General features: G+C 50.1%; 2 protein-coding genes across 4 annotated transcripts in view; one reads left to right on the top strand and one right to left on the bottom strand.

Moving 5' to 3' along the window:
* Window positions 1–7,745, top strand: part of LOC122614163 — a 66,336-nt gene extending 58,591 nt beyond the window's left edge. For all 3 annotated transcript variants that reach the window (XM_043788658.1, XM_043788657.1, XM_043788659.1), the window contains 2 exons: window positions 4,523–5,293; window positions 5,433–7,745. In XM_043788658.1, the coding sequence (XP_043644593.1) occupies window positions 4,523–5,293; window positions 5,433–7,441 (2,780 nt within the window). In that variant the 3' untranslated portion in view covers window positions 7,442–7,745. The remainder of the gene's footprint in view (window positions 1–4,522; window positions 5,294–5,432) is intronic.
* Window positions 7,746–9,962: 2,217 nt separating this feature from the next.
* LOC122614165 (protein MTO1 homolog, mitochondrial) lies at window positions 9,963–12,032 on the bottom strand. Its single transcript, XM_043788661.1, has one exon. It carries the CDS (start codon window positions 12,022–12,024, stop codon window positions 10,039–10,041), a length of 1,986 nt encoding a protein of 661 aa, XP_043644596.1. The 5' UTR covers window positions 12,025–12,032; the 3' UTR covers window positions 9,963–10,038.
* Window positions 12,033–12,065: the final 33 nt, after the last annotated feature.

Here is a 12,065-nt window from a genome sequence, read left to right as displayed (position 1 = left end):
GGTTAAGGCTCAACGTTTTATACTGGCCAAGCAAAAATCCGAACCGTAGCATAGGCTTTAAAAATCAATACACTTTCCGCTGCTTTTTGAAACTCTTGAAGACAATGTAGAGATAAATTCTCGAAAGGAATCTGTTTTCAAAAGGATTTTTAACCATAGAGACCAATAACAATTCACACTTTGTAGATGATTCATAGAGTTATAACTTGAGTATTTTCCAGCACAAGTGCCATTCACAGTCCCAACCACAGTGGCATTCATTATCTATAACTTGGATCCCCTTTCGACTCACTCACCCACTTCTAAGCCACCGCTATCGAAAGTTCAACAAAACGGCGGAATAAAAGGCAAGTGGGAGGGGGAGGGGGCCACAATTTCGCATTTGATTTAATTGTGAATGTATTTATTAAATAAATTATTCATGGCCAGGGTGAGTGCACTTCGCCATGCGAATGTGCTGCGGCTGACCTAAACATGTCCTGGCCGCAGGAGCACCATCACTGCTGCACAGCACAGCAGGATGTGTGGGCGAATTTAAGCAGAGTGGCCGGTGGATGGCAAGGACGAGGAGGACAAGGAGGAGGTCCTGTGTTCCGTTTGCCACTGTAATTAGTTGTGGTGGAATAATCGCATGCGACCGGCGACATTTCTCTGTGGCAAGGAATGTTCGGTGGTTTTGGCTACTCCACTCTTTGTGTGTATGTGTGTGTGTCCATGGCACGGCATGGAGCGGAATGCGGAAGTGGTGGGTCAAAGGACGGTGAACTGGGGGCGGTGGCAAATGGCATAAATTCGGAATGAGCCCCTACGAATTTACCATAATAATGGGGGGTATGGACCACCATATGGAGATGGGTGGCGCGACGAGGATGTGGATGGAAACATGTGTTTATGTGTGCAATAATGGGCTGCGGGCGGAAAAGGCAGCCTGGGTGGGGCACCACTTGCGGTTGAGTGGTGCGTGCAGTTGGTGGTGCTGGCATTTTCGCCTTTCTCGGAATCGGTGACATTTTAATTTACCCAAGCGAGAAAACCAATTTTGTTGCAATGAACCAAACTGCAAAATGTGACAAATGCCACAGTAGCAGCAGCAGCAGCAACAGCAGCAGCAGCACAGCAACAAGAACAATGAGTACATAGAGTGAGGAGCATTGTGTTCTATGCATAATTTATTCAACATTTATTTATTGGCAGTTATGATTTGCATTATGTGGCTGTCAAGGGCTCTTCGGGGGCAGCGACGAAAAAGGGACGGACTCCTGCACTCTGAGGTTCATTTAATTGACTTTACAAAATTACATTTGCATCTGACCAAATTAACTGAAATGAATAAGCCTGCCAAACATTTCCGACCCCGCATTCAGATGGCAGCTAATAAATGAGTTATAAATCAATGGATGTGTGATTTGCAATTGGATTCCCTTGCCGTGCGGATCTAAACTCGATATTGTGTGTGTGGGAATGGCCAGCAAAGGAAGGTGGTTTTATAATAATAATTAGCTGTGGAGAATTGTCTGTGGATTGCAGGGTTTGAAATTTTCAGGTCGAATTAAATCACAAATCATAGAAGCATACGTTTCCTTGGTAATTCTTTATTTATGCATTTACAAATGACTAAAAACTATACTTTGTAGAAGCAGTATCTATCCGTGTTATAAAGTCTACATATTCCATTTGTCCGCTTGCATTGGTGCCACCAAAAACCGGAGAGAGTTTAGTTCGTGCCCCGCCGGGATAGTTACACTTTCAGTTCCGGCTGGCTCGGATCGGATCCGGTTCCGCGTGACGGACCGTTGCACATTCCTGGGCGCTTTAAGAGGCACTATCATGGCGAAAAAAGCTCGCCATGGGATATATCCGCACTTCGGATGGAAACGGGAAGCGGGAAGCGGGAAGCGGGAAACGGGAGTCGAGTCTTGTGGTGCTCTCGTGTCAGTGCGCTGATTAAATTCGGCAAATAACGCTGATGCCTGCAAATCGCCGCTCAATGCGAATGCAGTATCTCCACATGGCACATGGTTTGTGTGTGTGTGTGTGTGTTTGCGTGTCAGTGTGTGGGTGCTCGCTGCAGGGTGTGGCATCTGAGTCAGGTTTGGAACTAAAACTGGGCTCTGGGGTTGGGATCTGGGTCTGGGGTCTGGGATCTGGGACCATGTTGAAGTACACAAAACCCAGGCAAACAAACAGGCATTTCATGGCAAACAACACTGCGACGGCATGGGGGTGGGGGATGGGGAAAGGGGAAAGGGTAGAGGCCGAGGGACTCTACTCTAGTTTTCCCTACACTGCATACACTGCATACTCCGCTACATTTCCATACGTACCACCCCACCCAATATAACGCATCCGACCCATCGCCCATCTCCCCCCTGTTTTGCCTGAGCCCACAGGCTGAGTTGGGCAAACTGGCAAATACGGCCAGCCACGTCAACGTTGGCATCATCGTCATCGGCATCGGCATCGAGGAGCTTTGTTTGGTTTGTCCGGGCGGGTTGAGGGGTTGGGTTCCGGGTTTTAGGTATGGACGCTGATATGGGCATGTGAGATTCCAGCCTACCCACCCATCCAACCATCCACAGCCAGCTCTGCTCTGCTCTCAACTCATTCGCATTCGCAGTCGTCGGCATTTTATTGTTCTAGTCGTCGACATCGATGTTGGTACTGCAGGTTCGGGCATTATTTCGGTTTAGTTTGGTAAATACACATGCTGCAGCAGCAGCAGCCAGCACATGCACATGCACATGCACATTTTCACTCCCATTTCCATGTCCCGGCCATCTACATAGTTCCCCAGATCCCAGTTCTCACATCCCAGAGCCCAACCTGCACTCACCCCATTTTCATAAACGACACAAAACGCTCTAAACCATGAGCTTATGCAGCAGACGTTATCATGATGTTCTACTGGGGAAAAGCTGTTGATGGTGATGGTGGTGATGATGATGATGACGAAGCCAGTGATGCATCTGCATTCTTCGTTGCATTTTTCCTTCATTTAATAAAAGCTCTCGAAGAGCACTGCTGCCAGCCGCCTGCCTGCCTGCCTGCCAGATTCCGCTCGGATGGAAAGCCAGTAAATAAATAAAACCCAAAGCAGAACTAAGGCTACCGAGGTGATAATATTTACCCAACCACAAAAGTTGTTCTCTATTTTTGTTGAATTGTTGATTTTCACAAAAATCCGAAATATGTGCAGCTCCAGCTCCAGCTCCAAGCTCTCGAAGCGAAACAGTATCCAGCATGTAGTAGTTCACCACCACCGACACCCTGCCAACTGCCAACTGCCACCTACATACCGCCTGCCGTGTACCGCCCCTGGAAAAACCACTTCCAATGCGAGCTTCCATTTGAGACCGAGCAGCTTTAAGGTCCACAAAGGACCAGCCAGCCAGTCAGCCAGCCAGCGAAATGGTTTTCCAAATACATGCCGTGCCGGCCTCATAACATCGTTGTCCTCGATGTCGTTGCAAATTCCATTCGGCATTGAATGCGAGCGGAGATGATGGTGCTGCAGGAACAGCAGGAACAGCAGGAGCGGCAGAAGCAGCAGCAGATGCAGAAGCAGCAGGAGGAGGAGGACTGGCCAGGAGTTCTCTCCTGGTTCGGCGACCTGAAATGGGCGGTCTCTCGGGGGTGTGGCTGTCATATCTGAAAGCAATTTCGGAGCGGGCAACCCGAAAACGAGTAACAAGAATCGATAAATTCGTTGGGCGTGCAATTTGCGCCGTTCGGAGGACCCTCAAAGGAAAAGTGGTGGGCACCGAAAGGAGGCGAACAAAGGTGGTGGTGCTGATGCTGGTGGTGCTGATGGTGTTGGTGGTGGTACTGCGTAGTCGGAATCGTACGCCCCCATCCCCACTTTCGATTCGCATGGCTGAGTGGACCATGTCCGAAATTCAAGTTTCGAGCCTTCGCCATTTGCATTCAACCAGCGTCAACCTGCTGGCGATGGAGTGACTGCTCTTGTTCTGGCTTCTGCTCCTCCTGCTGGCCATCCTGGCATCCTGGGATGGCGATGGCAATGGCGGTGGCACTCCTCGCCCCTCACCCAACACACACGGCACCCGGGATCCACCTTGTCGCCTACGTATGCAAATTGCCGCAAATGCAACGAGGCGTATGCGCAATTTCTGCCCGTCACACAACTCGCGGACATCAATCAGATATTAGCAGAGGAAATTCGAACGAACTCAGTCTGCCCTCATCCCCTAGGAAACCTGGTTCTGTTTCGAATTACAGAGTCCGAGGACCGTAAAATCGGTTGCCTCCGATTCCCACTGAGCTTATGCAGAGTGCATTTGGCGAAGAGCAGTTCTTGAAACTTCCATGAGCTCCTTTTCACATCATATTGTTTTAATTTTGCGTACACCTTCAAGTTAAGAGCCTCACAGAGATAGCTCTCCATTGCGATTGTTGTAAAGAGGAAGTAATTGTAGTACCAAAGTACTAAAGGAAAACTTTTTAGAGTTACAATAGACACAACTAGTTTTGGTATAATCTAATTACTCCCTTTCCATTGCAGTGCCACCAAAGGCTGGACAGAAGCGGCCAGCCACCAGCCCGGCACCGCACATTCCCGTGCCGCACCACCTGCAAACACCTCCTGGCGGAGGCGGCGGCGGCTTGCCGGGATCTTCGGTGGCCAACAGTCCGGTTCCATCGTCCGCCGGCGGCAACCCCCTGCTGAACCACGCCCTGCCCAGCAATCACATTGGCACCCCGTCACCGCAGCAGCATCAGCACCAGCAGCATCAACAGCAGCAGCAGCAGCAACAACATCAAGCTCAACAACAGGCCCAACAGCAGGCGGTGGCGGCTGCAGTGCAGCAGCAGCTGGCAGCCGGAGTGGGCTTGCCACCAGGAGCTATCGGTGCCGCATCGGCCAGTAGTCGGGGCTCCTTTGCCGCCGCCCTGCGAACGCTGGCCAAGCAAGCGGACATCAAGGAGGAGGACGTCGGTGGAGACAGGAGTGTGCCAACTTCGGGAGCCGGTGGACCACCACCGTCGTCAGCTGGCCCAGGAGCGCTGAATTCGGTGGCCGGCCGTGTGGGATCCGAGCGACCTGGCGAGGATCGAGTGTCCAGCAACAAGAAGCGTTCACCTCCATCGCCTCAGCCGCCGGAGAAGATCGCCCGTCTGAGTCACGCACCACAAACGGCATCGCTGCAACCGGAACTCTTGGCCAGGAGCGGATTCCAGCCGTACAGATCGGACGAGCGACTGATGCATCCGGCGGGTGCCTTTCCGCTGGAGGCCTACTCCCACTTTGCCGGACTGCCGGGTATTCCGCCAGGTTAGCAGAATGATTAACGCTGATAATGGAGTAGTAACATATATCACATTTAATAGTTTGAACATTAATGTATATGTTAATAGTCCGATTCTCCGCGATTATTCCACTGAACATTTTGTAATCACCATACCTATTTCAGCTTTTCTGAATCCCGCTGGTCTACCGTATACGGAGCAGCTCTACCTGGAGCACAGATACCAACTGTTTCGTGCCGCCGGCGCACATCCCTCACATCCGCATGCGGCCGCACTGTATCCCCAAATGGCCTCGCCGTACTCCCACCTATACTCGATGATGCCCGGAGCAGCGTTGGGTATCTCGCCAGCGATGCACGACCGGATGAAGCTGGAGGAGGAGCACCGGGCGCGACTGGCGAGGGAGGAGGAACGCGAACGAGAGATTCAGCGCGAGAAAGAGCGTGAGCTGCGGGAGCAGCGCGAGAAGGAGCAGCGGGAAAAGGAGCAACGGGAGAAGGAGCAGCGCGAACGGGAGCAGCGTGAGAAGGAGCAGCGCGAGAAGGAGGCACGGGAACGGAAGCTGCGGGACGAGGAGCGAGAGCGCGAGCGGGAGCGACAGCAACTGTTGACTGCCTCGCACCATTACTCGAACCAGTTGTACTCCCCACTGAACCGAAATCTATTGGGTTCCATGATTCCACATCTCAATATGAGTTTACGAGGACCCCCAGGTGCACTTCATGGCCTTCCCGGAATGTCGCACTACCATGCAGCGGCAGCGAATGCCCAGCGGCAGAGTCCCCACGGAGCCATGGGTCTTAATCTTGGCATGGCTGGGCTCCCAGGCGTTCCCCAACTGGGTGGTCACGGGCCCAATCTGCAGCACCACCTGCAGCAGGCGGCCATGGGATTGGCTCATCCGGGCGCTGCTGGCCTCACGCATCCCGGCTTCTCAGCCGCTGCCCTTGGACTCGGCGCACATCCGCACAGTCTGAACCTCAGCCATCCGCATATGTCGCCCCACCATCCCGCCTCGCTGGCCCACCAATTGCCACCGCATACCTCTTCAGCCGGCGGAGGAGGGCTGAGCAACTCCATACCCGTCACAGCCAGCTCCAGTTTGTCTGCGTCCTCACCACACACCAGCCTAAACCTGACATCATCTGTGAAGCTTAGCGCTGATCAGGTACCCACATCGACGCCCAGCGGTGTTGTCAGCGGCAGTGGAATGCCTCCCACTACCTCTAGTTCCCACATTCCCAACATGGGCCACTATTACCACCACGGGCACTTGGCGGCCATGCATGCGGCTGCAGCGGCGGCCAGCGGAATGACTCCCACAGCTGCTCACCAGCAACAGCCCCTGTCGCTGCCCAGCTCACCCAAAATCACGCCACCGATCACTCCATCATCCTCGGCCAACGGAGGCCGAGCGGGCGGCAGTCCGCATGCAATGAGGCATCATATAGCTGCAGCTGTGGCGGCTGCAGCCCAACAATCGGCGATGATAGACAAGGCAGCCACGCCGGTGACCCATGAGCCCACCACCTTGGATTTGACTGGGTCAAATTCGAATTCGAGCAACCAGGCGCCATCTAACGCCAGCAGTGGCCAGCCGACAAACCACGAAGTAAATGGCGCCGAATCCAACGGAGCATCGCAGACAGAAAGCAAGGAGCACTTGGCAATCAAAGAGGATGGCCACAAAAGCTCTCCGCCGCCGGTGGCGCTTGAAAAGAAACCAGCCACACCGAATGCAGCCGCAGACAAACCCATCCATCCGGACAGCTCACCGGAAAACTCTTCCCGGCGCAGTGCCAGTCCACAGTCGGACGCAAACAACTCGCTGCCGGCGGTCAATGCTGCCGCCGCAGCATCAGGTAAATGCAAAGAGGAGACCCCAAAGATTCTAGACTCGGACACGACTGCCACCACCCAGATAGACATAGGGGAGGAGAAACAGCGGGTCAGGCTATCGGTATCGCCCACACCGACACCGACTCCTCCAAAGACCATGGTCGCCTCACCAGACACAGTGTCTACCTCCGGCGGGGTGACCTCCACAACCAGTGGCACCACCCCGCCGCCGGTGGTCAGCAGCAGCACCAGCAGTGCCAGCAAAGTGCCGGCCCTGACCAGCGACGAGGTGTCCACCAGTGCCGCCACGTCCGCTGCCGAGCCCACCAGATGATGAATGGTCCCCTGGCGGGAGTGGGTCGTTTAGCGAAGCGTATGCTCGCTTAGATTTAAGTTTTGAAAGTCGCATCGGATCGGAACTAGTTAACATCTACCTTCAGTAACATAATACTAAGCGTAAATTTAGTTGTTAGTCGAGCATCTTAATTTATACAAGAAATTGTAATGTATTGCCAGCGCCGCTTAGATCCAATTCTAAACGTTTTAATCCTTAGTTATTATTATTATTATTTCCCTATTTAAATGTGAAGCGTATACTTTTAGAAATGGCCTGAATAAATCATTTTTGTTTACAATTATTTGAATTACACTTATTATTTTGCTTTGGTTTCATTGGTTTTGAGATCCCTAAAAGGTAAACTTCCTATTTCGCTTAGAACTTCCCAACTAAAGCGGTCCAACTCGGTGTATTTCAGATGACAGCAAACCACAGCTGGGCGGACTGGTTCGCAGCAACAGTGCGGAGGAGGCTACAGCCTTATGACACCAACTCTTCAGCAATTCCAACAACTAACTAATGAAAAACTACAGCGACATTGGGATGTACTTGCTGTCGGAGCAAGCTCTTCACCAGCAGCGCAAGCGGATGCTGGACGAGTTCCTGAAGCTATAGGATTCTCCTGAGTAACCAGGAACGAATGGCCAACAAATCAGCATGAGAAGTGAGGCATGAGGCCACTATAAATAATACAATGTAAATTCCACAACAGATATCAGATATTTGTTTTTTCTCGGTGTTACAATCTAATGTTTACCCAACCAGTTGAATACAATTCTACCACAATTAGACATTTTGAATTGGTGTAAAAATCGTAAATGCATAAAATGTAAAATAATGTGACATATTCCAAGTGAAGTAATTACTATCAAACGAAACGTTAGCCGCTAAGAGTTTTAGGTACGTACTTGCATGGAACTCTGGATGTAGTTTTCATGTGGCAATGTTCATCGCCCGAAAATATTAATGCTAGTTGTAAAGTTAGACTAAATTCTGATAAGAAATTTATATATACACAACAGAAACCGAAATTATACAAACATACTGGGTAGCTATATTTTATTCTTAAATTGCTAATTGCTAATAATTGTGATTTGGAGAGTACGAATAAAAATGGAAAACGTATGAACATGTAACTCGAATACAAAGTGGGGAAAACGGAACTGAAATTTAGATAACAAATCAAATCAAAAACCTAGCGAGATATTCTGGAATGGATTAGTAGTGAACAGCGAAAGGCCGAAATTATTTTTCGAAATTAACCAACTTTTGTATGCCACCCTTTGGCCCTTAAAACTCTTTATTTATTCGAACTGGAAATTGATTTGAAATATTTTGTACGCAGAACTTAGAGTGCCGAATTCGGAAGACGCATTCGCCACAATCTTCAAGAACACAAATCCAAACACAAGCTAGCAAATGGAGACGTACTATTAACAAGAGTACTATGTATCCACACTATAATTGATGTTTATAGTAAGTAGTCAATACCCTAACAGCAAGCAAACTCTCAAAGATATAGACCTAGTTTTCATTCCCGTTTCTAATCTTTGCCCCTCCAACTTGCCTCCCAGTTTTTCCTTTGTGTTTGAGATTGCCTAACAAAGTAACGGTTTACATATATTTTAATGCATAAATCTCGAGCAATCTGTGATATTATAAAAACAAAAAAATGAAAAACCAAACCAAAACTTAAAAACCCTTGCGTATGTACTATACGATTCAAGTCGTTTCCGAAGCAGGACACACCAGAAAGTAATGGCTTATGGAGTCCTTGCCGAATATGGACACCGATACGCTTCGACACTTTCGAACCATTTTCGCCATATGCAAGTCGACTTTTCCTTTTGACAAAAACTATGTGTATGTACCAGTAAAACTGAAAATGAATATATTTTAATAACTAATCATAATAGATTCTTGAATGAAACACATAACTGAAATCGATTGGCGCGCATCTAGTAACGTAACCACAAATGCCATGCGATAGCTAATTAACTACTGCAAAATAGTTTCAAATACAACCTTAACAAATGAAAACAACTCGATCGTAAATTAATTGTATTGTAACTCCCCCTCAATCTTCGTTGTGTGTGTAACAGAATACAAAGTGTAAAACATTAAACTGTAAGCTAATCGAAACAAAATCGAAACCAAAAACCGAAAACCAAATACAACAGCTACCGAAACCATAGCAATAGACATAAAGAGGAACGCTCCAGTCTGTCCGGAAACTGATCTTACAGCCGAATTCAGAATTTAACACACCTCAAAGTCCTGAGATGCCTATTCCCCATCGGACTAAGATCAACATCTCGACAGTCGGACGCTCCTTTCTTGGATCTTCAAACGACCACACCATATAGTTGGGTATATATCAACACAATCGCGCAGCAGAATAGATATGTACGAATGTTCAACCATGTGGCAAACGATATGCGAAACAAACATTAAACAATATTGTGCAACTTTACATAAGGCATTTATGATTTTATGAAATAAACTCTACTTAAGGATGTACTTTGCAAGTTATTTGTGGTTTGGGATTATATTACATTAACTTTTAGCTACAGTTTGTATCAATCAACCTTAACCTAGGCTTTGGCTACCTCAGCTTTTTTAACGTACTTAAGAATCCTCACAATTGTCGAAGGAGTTACCCCTTGAATTCTACTTGCCGCCGCAATCGTCTGCGGCTGGATGAGCGTCAGCTTCTGTCGCTCCTCGTTGGACAAGCTCAGCGACTTTGAGAAGTAATCAATGTCGGCGGGAATGGACAGGCGCTCCTCTCGACGCACATCCTCCACATCTCGTTGCTGTTCATCGACAAAGAACGAGTACAGAGCCTCGATTTTCAGCCTTTCGGCCAGGTTACGCTCGCCTTTCAGCCAGCTCAGTTCGTTGGGATGAATCTGGATTAGCTGCTCGATAGTGATGTTATCCGCCGGAATTCCCAGCATGTCGAAAGCCGTTTTCTCCACCGAAGCTTTAGCCTTTGGCAGATCGAGTGCTTGTCGCCAGTAGTGAGTGTGCTTCCGTAATCGCCGCAACGACTCAATGGCCGATTGCAATCTCTCCTCGGTTTGCTGGAAGTGCTGGTAGCGATCTGAGGATACAAGTCCAAATTCGTAGCCCTTTTTGGTGAGACGCATGTCGGCATTGTCCGGACGAAGTGACAGCCGAAACTCGGCCCGGCTGGTAAACATGCGGTAGGGTTCGTTGGTGCCTAACGAGGTGAGGTCATCGATCAGCACTCCTATGTATCCCTCAGTTCGACTAATTGTTAGTTGCCTTCCGTCGCCATGTCTGGTTTTTCCAGCTGCATTGGCTCCCGCTATGATTCCCTGGGCGGCCGCTTCTTCATAGCCAGTAGTTCCATTTATCTGGCCAGCAAAGAAGAGTCCTGGCACTCGCTTCGTTTCCAGTGTGGGATACAGCTCACGGGGGTCTATAAAATCGTACTCCACTCCGTAACCGGGCTGGACAACTACCGCCTTTTCCAGACCTTGGATGGCGTGGACCAGCTCAACTTGCTGATCGTGGGGCAGCGTGCAGGAGATTCCCTGGGGATACACTAAGGGACTATCCAGACCTTCTGGCTCTAACCACACCTGATGGACCTTCGCGCCGAACCTCAGGATCTTAGACTCAATCGAGGGGCAGTAGCGTGGTCCGGTTATCTCCTCGGTAACATGTCGATTTACATGAAGATTATCGCGCACGATGTCGCTGACTTTTGGTGTGGTGTAGGTGAGGTAGCATGGTAGCTGGTCCTTGGCGGGTAGCCAAACGTCTTTGTTGAGAAAGGAGAACGGCATGGGCGGATCATCACCGTCGTGCCTTTGGAGCTGAGAGTAATCCACACTGCTCTTTGCTATTCTAGGCGGAGTGCCAGTTTTTAGCCTCCCCATGCGAAAACCTAATCTGTCGATCGCCTCGCCCAGAGCTTTTGCTGGAGCGTCTCCAATCCGGCCGGCCGGACGCACCTCGAGTCCGATGTTGATGTGTGCCCGCAGGAATGTGCCCGTAGTGAGCACCACGGATCGACTGCGCACCACTTCTCCGTTGGCCAGCAGGACGCCGGAACAACGGCGGGCTTGGGTTTCCTGTTCATCCTCTATCAGCAGATTGTCCACGGCAGCTGCTCGAATCTCCAGATTGGGAGTGCTGTGCAGCTCCTGCTGCACAGCCTTCTTGTACAGCTGGCGATCGATCTGCGCCCGGGGTCCCCAAACAGCTGGTCCGCGTCGTCTGTTCAGCACCTTGTAGTGTACGCCGGAAACATCGCAACAGCGGGCACATACGCCATCCAGGGCGTCCACCTCGCGCATCAGGTGACCCTTGCCAATGCCACCGAACGACGGATTGCAGGACATCTCGCCAATAGTCTCCAGCTTGTGGGTTAGCAGCAGGGTGCGGGATCCCATGCGAGCAGCTGCTGCCGAGGCCTCTGTGCCGGCATGTCCGCCTCCGATGACCACCACGTCGTAGATCTCGGCACCGGCGCTGTGGGCACATCTCGTTGGAGGCCGAAACCTTGTAGCCAGTCCGCGCAGCACGGCTTTTCGTAGCTGCAGCATTTTCAAAATACCAAACAATAACAACAACTGGAGTTGCACAA

The sequence above is a fragment of the Drosophila teissieri genome, chromosome 2R, assembly GCF_016746235.2.
Source record: "Drosophila teissieri strain GT53w chromosome 2R, Prin_Dtei_1.1, whole genome shotgun sequence".
NCBI classification, from domain to species: Eukaryota; Metazoa; Arthropoda; class Insecta; order Diptera; family Drosophilidae; genus Drosophila; species Drosophila teissieri.
The sequence above is the reverse complement of the archived record's forward strand: the minus strand, read 5'-3'. Positions and strand labels throughout refer to the sequence as shown.

Bases quoted from the DNA above. Each gene is read 5' to 3' on its own strand.
- LOC122614165 (XM_043788661.1), bottom strand. From the start codon at position 12,024: ATGCTGCAGCTACGAAAAGCCGTGCTGCGCGGACTGGCTACAAGGTTT.